The sequence below is a fragment of the Orcinus orca genome, chromosome 19 (genome assembly GCF_937001465.1).
Source record: "Orcinus orca chromosome 19, mOrcOrc1.1, whole genome shotgun sequence".
NCBI lineage: Eukaryota > Metazoa > Chordata > Mammalia > Artiodactyla > Delphinidae > Orcinus > Orcinus orca.
Window position 1 is genome coordinate 20,338,258 of NC_064577.1, and position 20,848 is coordinate 20,359,105.

Here is a 20,848-nt window from a genome sequence, read left to right on the forward strand (position 1 = left end):
GCGTAACGCAAAAACTAAAAGTAAAAATAAAAAGTAGTAAACAGGCCAGATCCGGTCGGAGACTGGCTCTCAGCAGCTCCTCCGCACCTCACCACCCTGGGGTGCACCGGTGTCTCCCTACACGGCCTGGCCTTCAGCTCCCACGCCCCCTCGGCCCCCTTCCCCACAACTCTGAAGCCCCAGCTTAGCTCCTTCTCGGCAGCTAGGCTGATACTCAGGAGGGAGCAGAGCTCCAGGTGGCTCGGCCAGCCCTGTACACGGGCTCAGCGCCTCTGCCACAGACCCCAGGTCCCCATCCCAGGCTCCTCCACCCGCCCAGCGCCGTATCTGCCCGCCCACCCCACAGTCCGCAGTGCTGAGGTCTGGCTTAATGTGCCGCTTCCCAACGCGGCTCACAACAGAATTCCACGGGACCCAACAATTCCTCCCCTGGTCTCCACCTAGAAGAGCTGAAAGGAGGGTTAGACAGAAGTGTGCATGTGGGTGTTCACAGCAGCACTAGTCACAACAGCCAGAAGGCAGGACAGCCCAAGGGTCCATCTACAGACAAAGAGATAAACAAGATGCGCTATGCCACATAATGCAATACTCAGCCAGAAACAAGCAGTGAACACAGGTTCATGCTACCACAGGAGCCCTGAAAACATGCTCGGTGCAAAAGCCAGACAAAAGGGGTCACGATTTCGACGATTCCATTTTGGTGAAGTTTCCAAAAGGGGTAAATCCATAGGGAAGAAACGCAGATTGGTGGTTGCTGAGGATGGGGGTAGGGAGTGGAGCCTAACTCTTCAATAGTAATGGCATGTTCTTTTGGGGTGATGAAATGTTTTAAATTACAGACTGCTGGTGAATTTAGCATATTGTGAATGTGCTAAACGCAACTGAACAGTACACTTTACTTATTTATCTTTGGTTGCGTTGGGTCTTTGTTGCTGCACGCCAGCTTTCTCTTGTTGCAGCAAGCGGGACTACTCTTGTGGTGTGCAGGTTTCTCACTGTGGTGGCATCTCTTGTTGTGGAGCACGGGCTCTAGGCACGCGGGCTTCAGTAGTTGTGGCGCACGGGCTCAGCAGTTGTGGCGCATGGGCTTAGTTGCTCCGTGGCATGTGGGATCTTCCCGGACCAGGGCTCAAACCTGTGTCCCCTGCATTGGCAGGCGGATTCTTAACCGCTGCGCCACCAGGGAAGTCCTGAACTGTATGCTTTAAAGTCATTAATTTTATGTTCCATGAATTTTACCTCAAAAAACCAAGAACAAACAAAAACCCACACGCAGACCTCACTAGATCTCAGGCCTAGAGACGGGAGGGCACGAGGCCGCCGGCCTGCTGGCCATCCTCCCTCCCACGCCCCAGCTCAGCTGCCCACTCAGCCCTCTGCCCACACACATGCCCTGCAAGCCCAGCCCATGCCCAGGGCTCCTCCCTGGACAGCAGCAGCTGCAGGAAGAGGGGAAAGGGACACTTTAGAAAGCCCCTTCCCTGTTTGGGCTTGACAAGGAGCCGATGGCCGTGGGATTTCTGGAACATGACGCCACTTGTGGCAAAGGGAGGAATGCTAGAGAATGCGTGGGGACAAATTTCTGAGGCAACGGCTTTGCAGGAAAAATATCACACCCTGTCCCTCAAAAAGCTGTGCTTCCTCTAAAGTAACAGGTAGGACAGGAAAGTCCAATGGAAGGAAAAAAAAAAGAGACAGGAAATTTAACAAGTACAGCCCCAGCCTCATCCTCCAGCCCCACCCTTCCCAGCACATATACCCCTGGCAGGGCAGCCCCTGGCTGCTGGACACGAGGGGCCAAGGGACACACACAGCTAGAGATCTAAGGTCCAGAAAGCCTACTTGAGCCCACCCAGGTCCACAAGGGGAACAGTGGGAGGAGGCCAAGTCAGACTATCTGGGTTTGCGTCCCACCTCTGCCACTTGCTGTGTCACCCCCGGGCAAGTTCTAGGACCTCTTTCCATCTCAGTTTTCTTATCTCTCTACTTCATAAGGCTGTTATGAATATAAATGAGTTAACAGTGGCCTGGCACACAGCAGTTATTGTTAGCTATGAATGCCACCACTGACCACTGCCACAATAAATAATCTCAGAGCACGTCAACTGCTCCTTCGATTTAAGTATAGAAAGCCACACCAGACAAGGCTGCATGGCCAGCTCGCTGGCCCAGTTCCCAGGAAGATCCTCTAAGCTCACAGGGTTTCTAGGAGGGAAGGGAGACGTGGGGATGAGAGTCAACGGGCTGTGTGCCAAGATGGCATCTGCCTGTTAGAAGAGCTTGCTCACAGGCTCTCGCAAGGAGCCACATCTGCTTGTTTAGACCCCACGGAACGCTCCACCCCCTGGAAGAGTGTGTGATCTGTAAAGGATGTGGGACAGCAGGGGAGGAAGCTGGAGAACCCACCTGCCAGCTGAAGTGAGTTAATCAATGCTGGCGACCAAAGGGCCTGGCCAGACCTCCTGCTCACTGCCCAGTGATTCAGGACTGGGCCCAGGCTGCTCTCTACCCGCCTCTGCCCATTTCCCCCAGGCCCACGGGCAAGAAAACTTGGATTCCCAGACAACTGCTCCCAGGGACACCAGCAGGATAAGCAGCTTCTCTTAACCCTCTCCCACCTTGCTGACGGCCACTCAGACACTTCCATGCACAGTGACTTCTGAAATCAGGATGTGCCACTGCCATTCACGGGACGTGCACTGTGCACTTCTCTGGGCTTGGCAGGTGCTCGGGGTGGCTGTCACGCTGGCTGCTGGCCTCTGGAGCAGCCCACACCCTCTAATGGTAAGTCTCAGCCTGATGGTACCTGGCCTCTTCGCTTTTTTTGGAGGGGGGCCACGCTGCACGGCCTATGGGATCTTAGTTCCCTGACTAGGGATCGAACCCATGCCCCCTGCAATGGAAGTGCAGAGTCTTAACCACTGGACCACCAGGGAAGTCCCGACTCTTCGCTTCTTATACTCTAAAAATTCTTAAAATCAGTTCACTCTTTACACTTAAACATGTTCTGAAAATCAAACCCACATAAGGAAACCCACAAGCCCCTTCCAATCCCTCGGGGCTGAAGTGGGGAAGCTGCTAGGGTGATGCCAAGCAGCTCGCAGGAGAGTAGGCGGCCTGGGCCCCTGCCCTGTGGGCACAGGGCAGACAGAAAGAGAGTCTGAGGGCCAGCCATCCCACGTGCTAGCACCTCGCCACAGAGGTGGCTCCCCTCTCTGGGTCAGTGCTGATGAAACGAACCCCGTATACTGAGCGCCCACTACACACCCAAGCATTCACAGATTTGGCACTCTTGCTATTTCCTGCATCTTCCACCATCCTCACAGGCGCCCACAGACATGAATCTTGTTGCAGCCCCCGTTTTCAGAGGAGGGATGCAGACTCTTAAATTCTGAGTAAGTTGCTCAAGCAGCATAAGACCCAAATCTGAGCTGAAAGCCCCCTCCCTCAACCCTCCCATTCCCTTACCTGAGCACGTGTAACTGTGTCAGATTTCTAGGTCAGAGCGGTCCCTAAGCGGAAGACCCGCCAGCCCCAGGTAGACAGGCTCTGAGTGCGGCACCCGGGAGACCTGGACTCTTTCTCTGGTTCAGCTGGGACTCCCAGCAGCTGCTCCCCCGCCCAGCCCCTTTAGCTGTGGGCCAGGATACTAGGAGGGGAGAGACGGGACCGCAGGTGCACATGGAGTCTCCCCGGTCTGCCTGTTCCAACCAGTGTTTTAGGACCTAGGGATCAAGGACACAACTACTTCCTGATTCTGAATCCCTCAGGGGAAAACAGTGCTTCCTGTTCAGGGCTGCACCAAAGGTGTGGTCACTGCAACAGGCCAGCAGCCTGTCCAGGGGACGTGAGACACCCCAAGGCTGAGATGTTAGGACCTGCAGGAGGACCTGTAAAATGCTCTGCCTGCCCCATGCGCCCCCAGCAACCAAGGAATCCAAGTCAGGGTAAGGCCCTGTTTCTGACAGCAAAGGTTAATGCATGTTAGCAGACACAGGGAGGGCCAAGAAAAACTTTGAAAAAACCCACACTGGCCTTCCTGTGACCTAGGCTGCACCTCCCTGGGTCTCAGTGGCTCCACCTGCTAATGGGGACAATCCTTCACCTGCTCAAGGGTGGGGGGATCCCCCAGCCCCTCAGGCCCCTCCTCCTGGGGGAAGGAATTAGAGCTCCATTAAACAGCTCTAACTCAGCTTGCAATACCCCAGCCTCCTACTGAAACAGTACCACGTTAACAAGTCAAAGCGGCCTTGCCAGGAGGAGGGAGGGCAGGTTCCCGGCCGCACGAAGGCTGGTGTGTGAACCATGTGGCACACAGCCCCATCCGCAGGCAGCTCCGTGACCTAGGGCAGGCACCCAACCTCTCTGAAACTCGACGTCCCCTACACCCCACAGGTGGCCATGTTGCCACCAGCCCTGCTCGCCTCCCCAGCCGCCGGCGGTGGCAGGAAGTCACAGTACACACAACACCTGATCCAGTGCGAAGCAGGCTCAGGAGGACTCCACAGGCCCGTCCACTCACTCTCACCGCGAGCTGCCCCAAGCACTGGGCAGGACACCGTCCAGCGCAGCACACACACCAAGCTGAGCGAGGAGAGGAAGGAGCTGGAAGGGTTACAGACTCCAGGCAAGAACCAGGCTGTGGTTTCATGTGAACTAGGATGACCCTGACTGAGAAAACCAGCAAGTGGTTTGGAAGATTCTAGTTCCAGGCTCCAGAAACAAAATGGCAGCGAATCAATCCTCTGGCTCTCTCGCCCCCAAAGGAAGTGACAGTATAATGGGAGTCGTGGGGATGGGCATTCAGGGGTCCCATCCCAGGGCAGCTGTGAAAGAGCTGCAGACAATTTCACAGAGCCCTCAGCTGCTCAAACTGAAGGGACCACGAAATCTAGGGCAGAGTTTTCAAACCTGCCCCTCGCAGACCTCAGAAATGACTGGAGGTCCCATGGGTGGGAAACAGATGGCTGAGAGGCCAAGCTCTGACCCCGTGTCGCCCAGAACAGTGTCACTTTTTCTGTTTCATACACAATATTTCTGTACGAGATTCCATTGAGTAAAAGGCCCCGCAATTTAAAGTTTGAAAACCACTGACCTGGTCCAACCAAGTCGTTTCAGATGAGAAAGTGATGCTTGGAGAGTGAGTTTCCAAGGATAAACGAAAAGCCTGTTTTCTCAGATTAAATGCTTCGAAATTGGCACCCAGTGCTCACCACGCCTCCCTGTGTGCCTCGCTCCCCCACAGGACGAGGATGTGGGCAGTAGGATATTACTTCCCTCTTGTCTCTTTTCCCTGATTGCAATGCTCTCTCCTCTCCTTCAAGTCTAGCTGGCAGCTTGGGAACAATTTAAAGATAAATATTCCAAGTCAAATTTATTTCAGCTACACAACATCAGGGTCCTAGTGATCAGGTGAGAACAGATCTGTTCCCCACAGGAGAGACCGTCAGCATGCTTCTTGGAATATTAATTACCACAAAGGGGGTTCAGGAGTCTCCATCCATCCCATTAGTGGACGCTCCCTGTGTACAGAACGTGGGCACCTGCTTTACAGGTGGGAAACCGAGGCCGGGAGAATGTAAGTAACCTTTCTGGGTCACACTGCCACGTCTGTGCCAAGAACACAACACAGGTCGTCGACTGTAGTCCTTCTGCGTGGCAAGGGCACAGGAACTCAGAAAGAAAGGTCAAGTAGCAGGCTAGAACACAGGGAAAAAGGCAGCTAGGATACAGCTGCAAAACACTCAGCAAATACAAAGGGTTGTGCAGAATGCAGTCACCACGTCCTGCCATGTGCCTGGAGAGACATGTAAGCCTGTCCCCACCCCGGGCTCTCATTCACTCCCCACAGCATAGGTCCACTAAGCCCTGACCAGCAAACACCCTTCTCTCTTCTGCCCTGCAGGGAGTAGGGATCAGAGCCCCAGAGCTCTGAAACACAGTAAAAGGAGTCACCAAAAAAGAAGTGACATTCAAAGAAAGAACCCCCTGAAGTTGGCAAAAAGACATCAAGAGGGGGATGCAAACAGGAGTAACAGCACGAGAGAGCCAACATTCCAGGAATCCGAATGCAGGCCAAGGAGAAAAACCCACAAGCGCAGCCTTCCCACCCTGGACTTCCCCCAAGGGTCTCAGGCCAGGCCACTGCAGCCAGAGCCGCCCATCCACCACTGTAGGCGCCAGCCACACGTGGCTACCGAGCACTGGGAAAGTGGCTAGTCCGGACCAAAGGTGCTGTAAAGGTAGAAGTGTACATAACAGCTTCGCTACATGTTGAAATGATAATATTTTGGATACGTTAAATAAAACGTAACGTTAATTTCACCTGTTTCTTTTTACTTTTTAAATGTGGCAACTAGACAATTTTAAATTACATATGTTGCTCGCATTACACTTCTATTGGACAGGGCTGGTCTAACCCAGGGGGGTTGGCAAGCTATGTATGCTCGTTCCATTGACCAAATCCAGCCCATTGGCTATTTTTTTAAGGTCTCAAAACCAAGAATGGTTTTTACATTTTCAAAGAGTTATGTAAGTACCTACTTAAATTCCTCAATTTTTCCTATGGGCCTGCAAAGCCTCAAATGCATACTATCTGGCCCTTTAAGAAAACATTTGCCAACCCCTTGTGTAGGCCCTAGAAACAATCAGATGCTCGCCCCAGTGGCGCAAGGAGCAGGGGCAGGTCTGGACTTCGTGTGTGCGTGTGATTTCTGCACGCTTACTTTTTAACTGAGATAAAATTCACATCACGTAAAATTAACCACTTTAAAATGCATAATCCAGTGGCATTTAGTAATTTCCTCATGTTATATAAACAGCATCTCTATCTAATTCTAAAACATTTCATTACCCGAAAACAGAACCCCAACCCCATCAGCAGGCACTCCCCATTCCCCCCTTACCAGAACCTTGGCAACCACTAACTTGCTTTCTGTTTTCACAGATTTACCTGTTGTAGACATTTCATATAAGTGGAATCATACAGTATGTGACCTTTTGAGTCTGATTCTTTTCACTTAATATCATGTTTCTGAGGGTCCATCATGTTGTAGCATGTCTCAGTACTTCATTCCTTTTTATGACTGAATGATATTCCATTGTATGGATTAGACCACAATTTGTTTATCTATTCATCCACTGATCAATATTTGGGTTGTTGCTACTTTTTAGATATTGTGAATAGCGCTCTTACAAACATACGCATAAAACTATTTGTTTGAATACCTGTTTTCAATTCTTTTGGGTATATGCTAGCAATGGAATCACTGAGTCATACGCTAATTGTTCTGATGAACTGCCAAACTGACTTCCACAGCGGCTGTACCATTTTACATTCCCACGAGCAATGCACAAGGGCTCCAATTTCTCCACATTTTCACCACACTTAATACTTCCCCTTTTCTACTAAAGCCATCCTAGTAGGTGTGAAGTAGTACCTCATTATGGTTTCAATTTGCATTTCCCTAATGACTAATGATGCTGACCATTTTTTCATGTGCTTATTGGCCATTTGTAAGGTCTGGAACTTCTGACACACCCCTTGCCAAACTATCTACCAATCTGTGAATAATCACAAATCTTCTAAAAAGGGTGGGCATGGAATCTTCCCATTGTTTCTGAGATGAATGTTAAGTCAAATAAAGAAGTTCCATACCATGGAACTTCTAAGAAAGTCACAGGAACAAAGGGAAATGATGAAATGATTGACTGAAATGACTGATGAAATGATTCACTGAGGCCAACTCCTGGCCCACCCACCTCTATGTCTGGGATTCCTACACCAAGGCCCCAGCAGTCCCAGCAGCGGAGTATGGACACAGCAAGGGGCAGAATTAGACCAGGAGGGCTGAGGGGGGACAAAGAAGGACTGAAGAGCTGGGAAAGATCAAGACCAACCTGCTCATTCTCCAGGAGGGAGAAACAACCCAGCCAAGGTCCCATAACAAAACAATGCTAGACCAGGGACTAGAACTGAAGTTTGGTGACTCCTTCCACAAAAAGTGATTCCTAATAGTGCACGAGTCGGCAGGAGAATGAGACATCATGTCAGGTCAATACCCACCAGGAACCCTGGCTGGGACGAGGACCTGGAAGCCAAGAACCCTAGTTCCAGACCTGCTGCTCTGCTCCCTCTATTCTCATTTCGCTCTACACAGCCTCCTGAGTGACTCCATTCACTCCCATGACATCAGAATTCCCACCTGGCCCCCACCCCTCCTCCAGCTCTAACCGCCTACTGCCTTAAGTGGGTGATTCCACCTAAGGACCAAATTGGACCTCCACCTCCTCCAAGTCAAATTTACCACACTATTTTTACTCCTCCCCGCTCCCTCAAATCTACTCCAAATCTGCTATTCTCAACTGCCTTTAAGGGTACTTTTATCCACACAGGTTTCCTCAATCCCCACTCCGATCAACTGCCAATATCCTGTCCCTGGTGTCTGACGACTCCTTTCCCTCCTGGCCAGCACTGACCTAGAGAAGACCTTTACTGACATCTAATTGGACTTCTTCAAGAGCATCTATTAGAACTTCTGCCTTTAGCCAGAATTATCTTCCTAAAACACAAATCCAATGGATTAAAAAGCTAAGCATAGGAAATTCCCTGGAGGTCCAGTGGTTAGGGCTCCACACTTTCACTGCCAAGGGCCTGGGTTCGATCCCTGGTCAGGGAACTAAGGTCCCACAAGCCATGCGGTGCAGCCAAAAACCAAACGAACAAGCAAAGCTAAGCATAAAAATAACTATAAAAGAACTAAGAAAAACATCAGAGACTATTTTATAACATTGGAAAGAACACCTTCATAAGAATGAGAATAAAACTACAAACTATAAAGAAAAACATGGGAATTAAACTGTCATATTTAAAACTACCACATGAGAAAGAGAAATGACCATACAATTAAAGACAATGTATGACAGGTGCCAGATTAAGAGCAAGAGTCGGCAAACCATGGCTCACAGGCCGATCCTGCCAGCTACCTATTTTTGTAAATAAAAGTTTCACTGGAAAGAGCCATACGCCTTAGTGTATGTCTTGTATACAGCAACTTCACACATCGGCTTTTGTGCTACAATGGCAACGCTACGTAGTAGCCACTAAGATCTTATGGCCCACAAGGCTGAAATATTTGACTATCTGACCTTTAGGAAAAGTTTGTGGACCGCTGACCTAGGGTATATACAGAAGCTCCTACAAATCAATGGTGGGGGGGCCCTAATCCGATAGAAAAATGAGCAAATAATATGAAAATCCATGAAAGAACAAAATATATTCAATAAATATTACTAAAAGAGGCTTAATCTCACTGGTAACTAGGGAAATTATTAAAGAATTAAATAATTTGATAATACCCAATCCTGGCAATGGTATGATACAGCCTTTTTTGGAAGACAATTTGGTGATTATCTGTAGAAAAAAAAAATTTAATGTACTTGATGTCAACCTAGCTATTCTATTTTTAGGTATCTGCCCCCAGAGAAATACTTGCATTCGTGTGCGCACGCACATGCATTCTCGCTCTCTCTCTCACACGCACGCGCGCACACACACACACACACGCACGCGCGCACACACACACACACACACACACCCAAAAGCAGTTAGAAAGCTGTTCGTTGAGGCATTCACTGTCTATAATGACAAAACCTGGAAGTAACCTTGCTGTCCACCAATAAGGGAATAGTTAAACTATGGTACATCCCTGATGGTACAATATGCAAAAAACAAGTTTGGTATATTGATATGTATTACCATGAAAATGGCTATAAAACATCATTAAGCAGAAAAAACAAAATATATTTCAGAGCAAAAACGCACATACAGTTTAGGTTTAAATAGGTTTTTTAACTGTACTTGAGTCTGCATGTATGCAGAGAAATGCATAGGAGAAGGACTAAAGGATAAATGCCTTAAAGAGGAGGTGGCCTCAATGATCACTGATCTATCTTCCAGCCTTGATGGTCTAAAATAAGCTCAGGGTGGGAGGGGCAACAGGAAGCAGGGGCTTGAAGGAGACTGATGGGAACCGATTGGCTGAGGTTTTCTAATGGAGCCATGAGGATGAGAGTAAGAGGCTGGGGGAGGGCCGGATGCAGGGAGCAGCAGCTAAGGCTGCTGGCAACAGCCCTGAGTCTCCCTCCGTCTCTCTTAAAAACAGTTTCTTCCTGAAAGATCCCAAGAGGTAGAAGGCTGGCCTAGTCTCTCCCAGCACAAATAACCCCACTCATTTCAGAAACGACCATTCCACTTGTGCCCTGGAGGGCCCAGGCCTATTTCAAAACCCACAATTCAACTGTGAATACAGTGCAAGATTAAGGTACTTTTAAATTTGTGACATCCCCCTCCCCACCAAATCCAATTAATAATCAGCATTTTAAAAACAGACTCAATTCAAATATGCAGATTCCACTCTAATTCATCTAAGTTTAAGAATCGGAAAACAAGCCCTAGGAGGTGTAAACACACAATTTAGGCAGCTGCCTGGAATAACCAGAAAACTCTCTCAGAATAACCCTTGCCAAGCCAGAAACTTCCTAAATCCAAGCTTACTGTTCTGTAGGTGATTCCTGTTCATTTGTTTTTTAAACTGCAAGAAGAAAAAGTTTCATACGATGTCATGCCTTGCTTTTCACAACAACTTAGTAAGGCAGGAGAGCCACGGATCCCTGCTCCCAATTTACAGAGAAGGAAAATAAACTATAACGAGGCAAAGGGACTTGTTCAAGGTCACGCAGCTGCAAGTGATAGCCAAGCCTAGAAGTTCAGTCCCCTGACTCCTGGTCCAGGACCCTCATGGCCACATGAACTGCTTCCCAGGGCAAGGCGTCCACTGGAGAGGAGAGCATCTCCCTCAGAAGCCCACCACAGCCCGGCACACCACCAGGACACGGACCTTGCCGTCCTAACGCTCTGACTCCGCAGCCCTGGGTGCGGCGTGAAGCTCTGGGTCTCGGGTACCAGAAGTTTCTTTCTGGCCACTGGGGAAGGCAGCCGGTCCCAGGCCGTCACCCCTGCCCTGCCACCCACTCGGCCGGCCGTGTAAACACTTCGCAGCAAGAGAAACGGCCAGGCCAGTCCACTCCAAAGCAGCGTGTCGGTGGAAGGAGCGCCCACGACGAAGTCAGCTGGGCTGGAACGGGAAGGGGCTCCCGGCCTCGCGCAGAGGGACCAAGGGAAGCTCGTGGCGGCTGGGGGGACGGAGGCTTGGGGGGGGGACGGAGGCTGGGGAGAGGCCGGGGGTGGGGGGGGGCGGGGCCGGCCGGGAAAGCGGGAGTGGCCGCGCGGGGCCGCAGAGCCCAGCTCCGGAAGGGCCGGCCGGGCCCAGGACCCGCGCCGGGGCACGCGGGACGGCCCGGCGCCGCGCTGTGGGCGGGTTTCCGCCGCCAAAGCGTGCGAAACCCCCCAGGGACGAGGGATAGAGACTCGGCCGGGAGCGGCGACCCTGGGGGCAGGGAGGCCGTGCGAGCCCCTCCCCCGCCGGCGGCCCCGGGTCGCGGCCCAGAGCGAGACCCGGACCCAGGCCGCCCCCGCCCGGTGGCCGCCGGTGGGAGAGGGCGCGGAGCCGGGCGGCCGAGTGTGGCCCCGCGCTTTGTTCCCGCGCTCGGCCGGGCGCCTCGAGACGCCGAAACGCATGAGTCACCGGGCGGCGAGCGGAGGGCGCCGCTCAGTCCCGCGGGCGCCGCTTTGTCCGCCCCGCCCGTGCCGCCCGCTCACCTGCGTCAGGTCCTCGTCGTTGAGCAGATGCGACTCGCGGGGCTTGAAACAGTTCTGACACTTGCTCTTGTTGAAGATGTTGGCCTGGAATTTCCTGCACGGGTTCTCCTTGGCCGCCGACATGGCCGGGAACGGGCTCAGGCCGGGCACCGCCGCATCCCCGGCCGCCGCCTCCAGCCGCGCACGCAGGCCGGCGCCTCACAGAGCGCGCGGCCCCCGCCGCCCGCCCGCGCCGCCGCCGCCGCCGCCGCCCGCCGGTCCCGGGCCCATGGACGCGGCCTCGCGCGCCCACTCCCACTCCCGCCGCCGCCCCGCCGATCCCCGCGCTCGGTGCCCGCACCGCCCTCGGCCGCAGCGAAGGGGAGCGGAACGCCGGGCGCACTCCAGGGCGGCAGGCGCGCGCGAGGGAGCGACAGGCCAGCGCGCGGGGCGTGGCGGTGCGCGGGGCGGGGCCGCTTCCCGGCGCGATCGGCGGCCCGGCGGGTCAATGGCAGCGACGCGTCCTGGCTAACAAAGAAACCCCCTGGCCAATGGGAGCCGGGGGTGGGACAAAAGGCGGCCAGGCGCAAGGTAACTTGTGTAGGCGAAGTAAGGCGGGGCGTGGTGGGGAGTTCAGGCTTGGTGGACGGGCGCGCGGCCGCCGGTCCTGACAGCTGCGTGGGCGGGGCCTGCGGGAGGGGCGGGGCCTGAAGGCGGGGCGGGGCCTGAAGGCGGGGCGGGCCCTGCAGGCGGAGGCGGGGGCGGGGGCGGAGGCGGGGGCGGGGGCGGGGGCGGGGGCGGGGGCGGAGGCGGGGCGGGGGCGGGGACGGCGGGCTGGCTCTGCAAACAGTTCCTGCAACCTCGCGGTCCCGCGCCCACACGGAGACGATTAGTTGGGCACCCGCTATGCGCCGGCCCCGCGTGGCGGTCAGCAAGGCTACATACTGTTCCAAGTACTTGATATTCATGAGCTCAGTGAAGGCTCACAGCCTCCCCATCCCCATCCCCATCCCCATCTTATGAGGGCGGACACTGAGGCGCAGAGAAGTTAAGGAGAGGGACGTAGGGTTTTGGGCGGCGGGGGGTGACTTAGAGATGTCAGCCCGGAAGAGCTGTCAGTTCTATTGCAGAAGATTAGTAAGGGCTGACGCGGTGCCAGGTACTGAGCCAGGCATTCCTGTCCCCACTACGTGCTTGAGGAAAATAAGGCTCCGATGTGCGCGTGTGCGGGGTCTACTAGGCGGGCCAACTGTCACTCCAATCGTCCACTATCCAGCCTCCTGGCCAGAAGACCACTTGGAGAAGACTGTAAAGGGGGCGCAGGCAGAAGGCTCAGCAGCCAAGAGAGGGGGGCTCCTTGGGGAAATTAGGGGCGGCTTCAGAGAGGAGGGGAAATTCAAGTAGAAGGTGAGAGGTCGAGAGGGGCTGGGGTGGAGGTAGCAGAGGAAGGAGCAGGACGGATGAGGCTGAGGGATTCCCGAGGGCCAGGGCACCCCACGCCTCGGGTTCCAAGCTCGGGCGCGCGTAAAGGTCATCCTGCCGGCAGCCAGGAGTCTACCATGGGAGTTTCCAAACGGGGGGTGAGCCAACTCAGCCCTCACAGAGGAGGTGACACTGAAGCATGTGTTAGTGGCAGCGACAGCAGCTGTTGCTAAGGGAATGGAAGGTTTTAGGAGAAGCAGCAACTGCTTCCAGGGCTGTGTACTTTTCCATTGAGCATCCGGTGAACAGCCCGGGGAGGTGAATTTCAAGTCAGTGTAAGAAAATACTTTCCTCCCAAGAGAGCTGAAGAAAGGCGGATCAAACTCCTGTGGTCACCTAAGGGGGAAGGCCAGCTCTTGACCTTGGTTGAGTGCCTTCACCTACCCGCTGCCTCAGTTACCTCATCTACAAAATTGGCATGATTGTGTGCTTATTGGTAGCATTACATGATATAATGCCTATCAAATATTTAGCATAATGTGCCAAAATGTTAATTGGTGAATCCAAGCAAAAGGTGTTTATTGTCCTATCCATGCAACTTTTCTGTTGGTTTAAATTTTTGCAAAATAAAAAAGTGTGTGTGTGGTGGGGAAGACAGACAATTGCACAGAATACTCAGAAACTGACACCAATGGTGGCCTCTGGGGAGGGAGCTGGGTGGTGAGAGGTGACCTACTTTTAATTTTCACTGTGAGCCCTTTTGTTTCTTTGGATTTGATATTGTGTGCATGTATAACTTGTTTTAAAGTAACTTTTTAAAGTCCTACTTTGGATTTGATATTGTGTGCATGTGTAACTTGTTTTAAAATAACTTTTTGAAGTCCTACCCATGCCTCAAGGCCAACTCAAAGGCCCCTTCCCTTAAGAAAATCCTTGGGGGACTTCCCTGCAGGTCCAGTAGTTAAGACTCCGTGCTTCCACTGCAGGGGCCATGGGTTCGATCCCTAGTTGGGGAACTAAGATCCCGCATGCCACATGGGGTGGCCAAATAAATAAACAATAAAAAGAAAAAAGAAGATGCTTGGCAGGTTCCGCTCAAGTCAGCGGACACATCCAGTGCCTGCCTTGAATGGCAAGGGTCTGCAGCTGGGGAAATAAAGAGGCATTTGATTCGGGCCTGCCTGGGAGGAGCTCACACTTGAGCAAGCGGAGACAAATAAGAACAGAGGGCAGACGGACAAATTCAATCCGGGGTGTTGTGAGGGTCCAGTCAAGGGCACCCAGCTCTGTCTGTGGCTTCAGGGAGGGCTCCTTGGTGGAGGCAGTGCCAGGCTGAGACCTGAGCTGAATAAGAACCAGCCAGGAGAAGGCAAAGGGAAGTCACTCCAGACAGAAGTAGCACAGAGAGGTGAGAGTGAGGGGGAACAGTAAACAGATGGTGCTCGCACAGGTTTAGCCCTCGCTGAACGAATACCTATTACGGCAGATTAAAGCTCACCGTCTTCAGGGAGATGGGCGATGTTGGTGTTTATTATTATTGTTGTTTTGTCTCCATCTTACAGAAAACACACATGAGGCTCAGGGCGTTTAAAGAACTTGCCTGTGGTCCCAACATGCACTCTCCAAGTGAGGATTCAAGCCCACACAGACTGACCCCAGAGCTGCCTGGGCAGTAGGGAACCATTAAGTGAAATCTTTAGATTGAACACTTAAGAAGGGCTATTGGCCTGGAGAATGAAGCAGAGGTGGAGACCAGAAACATGACTGATTAGGAAACTACTCCGACAGGCCACAGAGCAGCGAAGGTAGAGGCTTGAATTAGGACAGAGTCAGTGGGAGACTTCGGGAAATATTCAGGACGGACGGGTGTACTTAACCCTTCCAAGTGGGGCTCTCCAGACATGACCAGACTGTGGCACTGTCCGAGCAGGGCTGGGTCGTGGTTCCGGCTGCATTTCCGCGCCTGCTTCACCGCCTGGCATGTGGTAGGCACTCACGAAGTGTGAACCAACGAAAACTGACTGTTCTGTCTCGTATTGTTGTCTCTCCCCCACCAGAGTATAAAACCCACGCGAACGGGGTGTCTTCCAGCCTTGGTTTCCGTTTCCGGGATCCTAGAACAGCACTTGGGACAAGGTCAAATACTGCACATGAACACAGAAACATTCATCGGGCTGTACACTTATGATCTGTTCACTGCAGACATCTCTGGATAATGTAGAGCTCAAATAGGCAATAAACAGGGAGGCAAGCAAAGCTCTCTCACCTGGGCCCCAAATGCAGGCAAGTCGTGCTCTGCACACCTGACAGCATCCTTCCTGTAAGGAGCGGGACTTGTGTGTGCACACGTGTGTGTATCCACTCTTAGACCCAGCTGTGGAACCCCCGTGTGGACACACTCACAGAGGTAACTGCTCTAATCTCGGTCACCGCGGATCAGTCTACTCGGCCCTTGAACCGCGTGTGAGTGGAATGTGCACTCTGTGTCTGGCTTTCTCACTCACCCGTGGGTCTGTGCACCCTGTGCCGTCATGTGTGTCAGTGCCTCACGATTTCTCACCGCTGCCTCAGAGTCCACTGGCTGGGCGGCCCCGCGAATGTCCCCAGTCTGGGCCGTGGGGAGTGAGGCTCGGAGGGGCACCCTTTGGCCTGACTCTGGCCCACATAAGCACTTACTTCTGTTGGGACCACCCAAGAGGGCACAGCTGGGGATTTGGTGAGCCTGTGTTTCACAGAACAGGAAACTCCCGGACAGTCCTCCCATCTGGGGGCTGGCCCTCCTCTCCCCCTCTGCTTCTTAACTTGGTAATAAGATTCACCTGGGGGATGTGCTGCTTCTCCAGCTCACGGGGCCTTCCCTGGAAATGCCAAACCGGGCCTGTCGGCGCTCTGGAAGCCATGGGTTGCCAGGCCTGCCTGACCTTTAGGCGAGTTTTGGAAACAGTGATGGAGCTGTGGTTCTCCAGTCTTGAGCGATTTAAAAAATACCTACTCTGGGCCCCGATTCCCAGATATTCGGATTTAATCGGCATCTGGAAAAACTCCTCGAGGGAGTTACTGTAGGGGCAGGGGCGCGGCCCACTGGTTCAGGGAGAGTGGGAGGGACAGCCCACGAGGTCGCCAGCCCAGGAGGGCCCAGGAGGTCACAGGGCTGCACGAAACCACCCACCGACCCAGCGCCACCGGCTGCTGCTTTATTGCCTCTCTAGGTTGTGCGGGCTGACTGGGCCCCGGCTCCGTCCTGCTGGCCTGGCCTGGGGGTCTGGTGTGAGCCCAGTGAGACGGTGCCCAGGCTCTCCCCACAGCTCAGGGATCCCCAAAGTGCTCCAGGAGGGGGAGGCAGAAGCCAGCAGGGTCTCAAAGTCCCTCCGCCTTCTATGAGTCAGCACAGCTGCCCCAGCCCCGGGCACTGCCCCAGGGCCTCAGTCCCGTTTCCGTGAGCTTCACCGGGGCCCCCTTGAGACTGGCTGCCACAAACAGTGTCTACTCATAGGTTATTGTGTGAGGACAAAATATATTAATACACGTGACGTGTCTAGTTTGGTATCTGAAACAGTAACTGCTCCGAAACTTTCAGCTTTTATTATGCCTAGAACCTCTATGTCGGGGTTGGTGAGCTTGTATTTTAGGCTTTGCAGGCTCCGTGGTCTCTGTCGCAAGTTAACCCCCTCTTGCTGTTGTCCCGTGGAGGCTTCATAGACAATACATAAGTACGTGGGCGAGGCTGTGTTCCAATAAAACTTTATTTACAATAACAAGCGGGGGGCCAGGTCGGCCCTCTTCCTTGGGTCCCCTCTTTTCCTCTCGGTCGGGCCTCCCTGTCCTGGCCAGTCTCTCAGGAAGGTGGGTCTCCCTGGTCCTGGTCTAGCCCCTGTCAGCCATCACGTCGGCTCTCGGGGTTCCATGGTCATGGAACGCTGTCAGTGTGCCCTATGCTGGATGCTAGGTTCCATCACATATAATCGCACTAAACCCAACTACCACCATTGGAAGGCAGTTCTGGCAGTGCCAAGTGGTGCCTGATGGGGGTCACTGTTAACCTCCCATCCCCCAGCAGTCCCCCAAAGCCACCCCAAATGGTCCAAATGCAGCTTACTAGCCCCTCCCTGACTGCCGCCTGGGGTTAGTATTACTCCCAGCTTACAGGTGAGGAAACTGAGGCCCAGGAAGGTCGAGGACAGCATTCAAGGTCGTACAACCAGTAAACGGTGAGGCCTAATTCAGACGTGGGCAGCATATCCATAACCACTGCCCTACCCGACCCCGGCCAAGGGTGCTGTGGGCAGGCGGGCCCCGCCCTTCCCCGGGGCTCAGGTGCGGCTGCCCTGGAAGGAGATCAGAGGATGATGGAGGCCCCTTCCAGCTCTGACTCCTGCAGACACCGAATGACAACAGTCCTCAGAAATGCACTTGAAGAGAATGACAGGCACTGGACATACAAAGTCCAGCAGGAGGGCAATTTCGCCATTCTATTAAAATTTTAAGCATGCACACCCTTTGACCTAGTGATTCCCTCTAGAAAGATGGGTGTGGAGTTGCTCACGTGCACAAAGGTATGTCACACACAAGGATGCTCAGGGCGTCCCTGTTCTCAAGAGCAGAACCGCGGAGACATGCCAGCTGGCCACCACCGGAGGAACCGATAAATAAATGATGGTTCTTTGATACAGGGGAGCACCGCGAAGCTAGTAAAGAATGAGAGGGTTGAAGCGGCCAGCCGTCTGCAACGTAAGGTGAAGTTTAAAAGCTGGTAGGAAAATGGTGTGTGTCTTGGTAGCTCCCTCCTGTCTTAAGTGGATACAGAGACAACATACACAGTATTTGCACAGAGAAGTTCTAGAGGCGCAGACACCAAACTGTTGAAATTAACCCTGGGAGGGACAAGAACGTGGACTCTCAGCTAAGCTATTGATTTATATCATGTGTGTAAATTATTGAAAACAAACTTTTGGTTTTTATAGAGAGTCATGTGACGAAGGTTGGTGTCCCCACCCCCAGCTTCCACAGTCCAGCTCAGGAAGAGCCTCCTTTCAGGCACCCTCCTCCCCTCCCCTCCCCTCCCATATTATATTAGAGCAGACCCCAAACTCATACCATTCTTCGGTAAGTACTTCAACGTGTGCAAAGATCATACACAGGCATACCTTGGAGATATTGCGGGTTTGGTTCCAGACCACTGCAATAAAATATTGCGATAAAGCAAGTTGCACAACAACAACAACAAAAATACTTCAACGTGTGTCTCTAAAAGATAAGGACTATTTCTTTTTAAGAATTTTTGTTTTAACATTTATTTATTTATCAGGTTGCGCTGGGTCTCAGTTGCAGCACGCAGGCTCCTTAGTTGAGGCATGCGAACTCCCAGTTGAGGCATGCGAACTCCCAGCTGTGGCATGCATGTGGGATCTAATTCCCCGACCAGGGATCAAACCTGGGCCCCCTGCATTGGGAGCGTGGAGCCTTAACCACTGTACCACCAGGCAAGTCCCAAGGACTATTTTTTTTAGAACAGCCACAAACCATGATCACACCTAAAAAAATAATAATTCTTTAATATCTTATGTTCGGTAACTTCCAGTTATCTCAAAAAAACGTGAGTTATTTTCATAATAATAATAAAGGTTGAAAAAGAAAAGGAAGCCAATCCAGGGGACAGACAGACTGGTACAACTCTCCTGCAGGTTTGTTTAGTGACACTTATCAAAAGCCTTAAAAATATGCTTATCTTTGACCCTGCAATCCCAACCCATGAATTTGTTCTAGGAAAACAAGATGAAAGAGAGAGGCGGACACTGTTGCCGGGTGTGCCGCGCGCCTGCCACAGAGAGGCTGCTTGGAAAATATTTGTTGAATGTGAGGTTGAGCTCCAGCGTTGTTCTTTGCTGCTTTGTTTGTAAAAGGAAAAACCGAAAGCAACAGAAGAAGTGTAAGACATTAGGGTCCCAGCTCAACAAACGACGACAGAACCATACAATGGAGTGTTGTCCCTGTCATTTGAAACCAGGTCGTGGTAACGCGCACAATACTCCCCCTTCCCTCGAGCGTGGCTTGACTTCACGATTGACATCCAGAGCATGGAGCAGGAATGCAACAACAGTAGTTTACAGGGGAGAAGCCCAGCAGATGCTCCGCCCCTGGACACCAGCAGTGATAAATCATGTGGACGTCAGGTACCCGGATGGGATGCCCCGAGAAGGGTCTCCCCCACAAAACCGTTACCGCAGTCTCATCGTGAGAAAAACATCAGACAAACCCAATGGACCCACATTCTACAAGATGCCTGAGCGGTGCCCTTCAAAATTGTCAAGGTCACAAAACAGGAGGAAAGGTAACAGCTTGGCCTGAATGCCGTATGGGGTCCTGGACAGGGTCTTGGAACAGGAAAAGGACAGTCGTGGAAGAACTTGCAAAATCCTAATAAAGCCCCTAGTTTAGTTAACAATAATTTACTAATGTTGGGACTTCCCTGGTGGTCCAGTGGTTAAGAATCTACCTTCCACTGCCAGGGACATGGGTTCGACCCCTGTTTGGGGACCTAAGATCCCACATGCTGCAGGGCAACTAAGCCCATGCACTCTAGAGCCAGCATGCCACAACTAGAGAGCCCGCGTGCCACAACGAAGAGCCCATGTACCGCAACTAAGACCCAACACAGCCAAATAAATAAGTAAATAAATATTTTTTTAAATAATAATAATTCACTGATGTTAAGTTTTTAGTTTCGGCAAATGTGCCACGGTTAAGTAAGACATTCACATTCAGGGAAGCTGGGTAAAGCGTGGACAGGAGCCCTTTGTGCTCTCTTTGCTGCAAATCTAAATTGTTCCAAAATGTAGTAGTATTTTAAAGAGCCAGAAGGTAGGTATTTCCTTTTTTTTTTCTTTTTTTTTATGGCCCCACCCCTCGGCTTCCAGGACAGTTTCCCAACCAGGGATCAAACCCAGGCCCGGGCGGTGAAAGCTCGGAGTCCTAACCACTGGACGGCCGGGGAATTCCTGAAGGTAGATATTTTTTAGCATAAGAATGTACACATGATATATTAAAGGGGAAATCTGTGTCTGGTCTCATACAGTTTTTGCTGAATGAGCCCATTTTTGTAAAAATATCACTGACAAGGTGTGTGCATACACGTGAATGGATGTACACGCACACACACGCAGGAGAATAAGGTCTGGGTGCACAGACTCCCAGTGCTGCAGCCCCAGGGCAAGGGGGAGAGGTGGGCTGGTGCCCACCGTCCTTCTGAAATGTCCTACAGGACCTGGAACCAGTCCCGACGGATCTTCTCCTTCTCCAAAAGAAATCGAAATCCAGGCTGCTACCCAAATTTCTAGGACCCACTCGGCCGTGGGGAGAAGGCCTCCAGGGTCACACAGCCAAGGAGAAGAGGGCTTGGGCGCCAAGAGGCAGGCAACCCGGGCGTCAGTGGGGCCGCCCCACCTTGGCCCCCTCTGCTCCTGGGCCTGGAGGACCGCCAGCTCCCCGGGGTGGGGGCTGGGGAGCTGCCACTTTCCCGGCCTCGGCCCTGCACGCGGCCAGGCTGGGACGGAGGTCTGCTCGGGGCCCACGGGGCCGGTGCTGACCCTCTGTTGGGCAGGTCACTGTGCATGTGTGTGCGCGCATGTGTGTGAGTGATGGATCCGGCATCCCCTCGGGTGTCCGTGTCTGTGCACGTCTGGGTGGGTCTGGCCGTCTTTCAGAGTGTACACAGGCATGGCCATGCTGTGT

At 52.7% G+C, this 20,848-nt stretch overlaps 1 protein-coding gene across 13 annotated transcripts in view; it reads right to left on the reverse strand.

Moving 5' to 3' along the window:
- The window catches only part of MPRIP (myosin phosphatase Rho interacting protein), a 129,542-nt gene extending 117,390 nt beyond the window's left edge, over window positions 1–12,152 (reverse strand). For 5 of the 13 annotated variants that reach the window (XM_049702117.1, XM_049702118.1, XM_049702120.1 and 2 more), the window contains exon 1: window positions 11,720–12,149. In XM_049702117.1, coding sequence (XP_049558074.1) covers window positions 11,720–11,842 — 123 coding nt within the window. In that variant the 5' untranslated portion in view covers window positions 11,843–12,149. Of the gene's footprint in view, window positions 1–11,719 lie in introns of all 13 variants that reach the window. The other 8 variants (XM_049702115.1, XM_049702114.1, XM_033422644.2 and 5 more) reach the window with 5 other exon arrangements.
- Window positions 12,153–20,848: the final 8,696 nt, after the last annotated feature.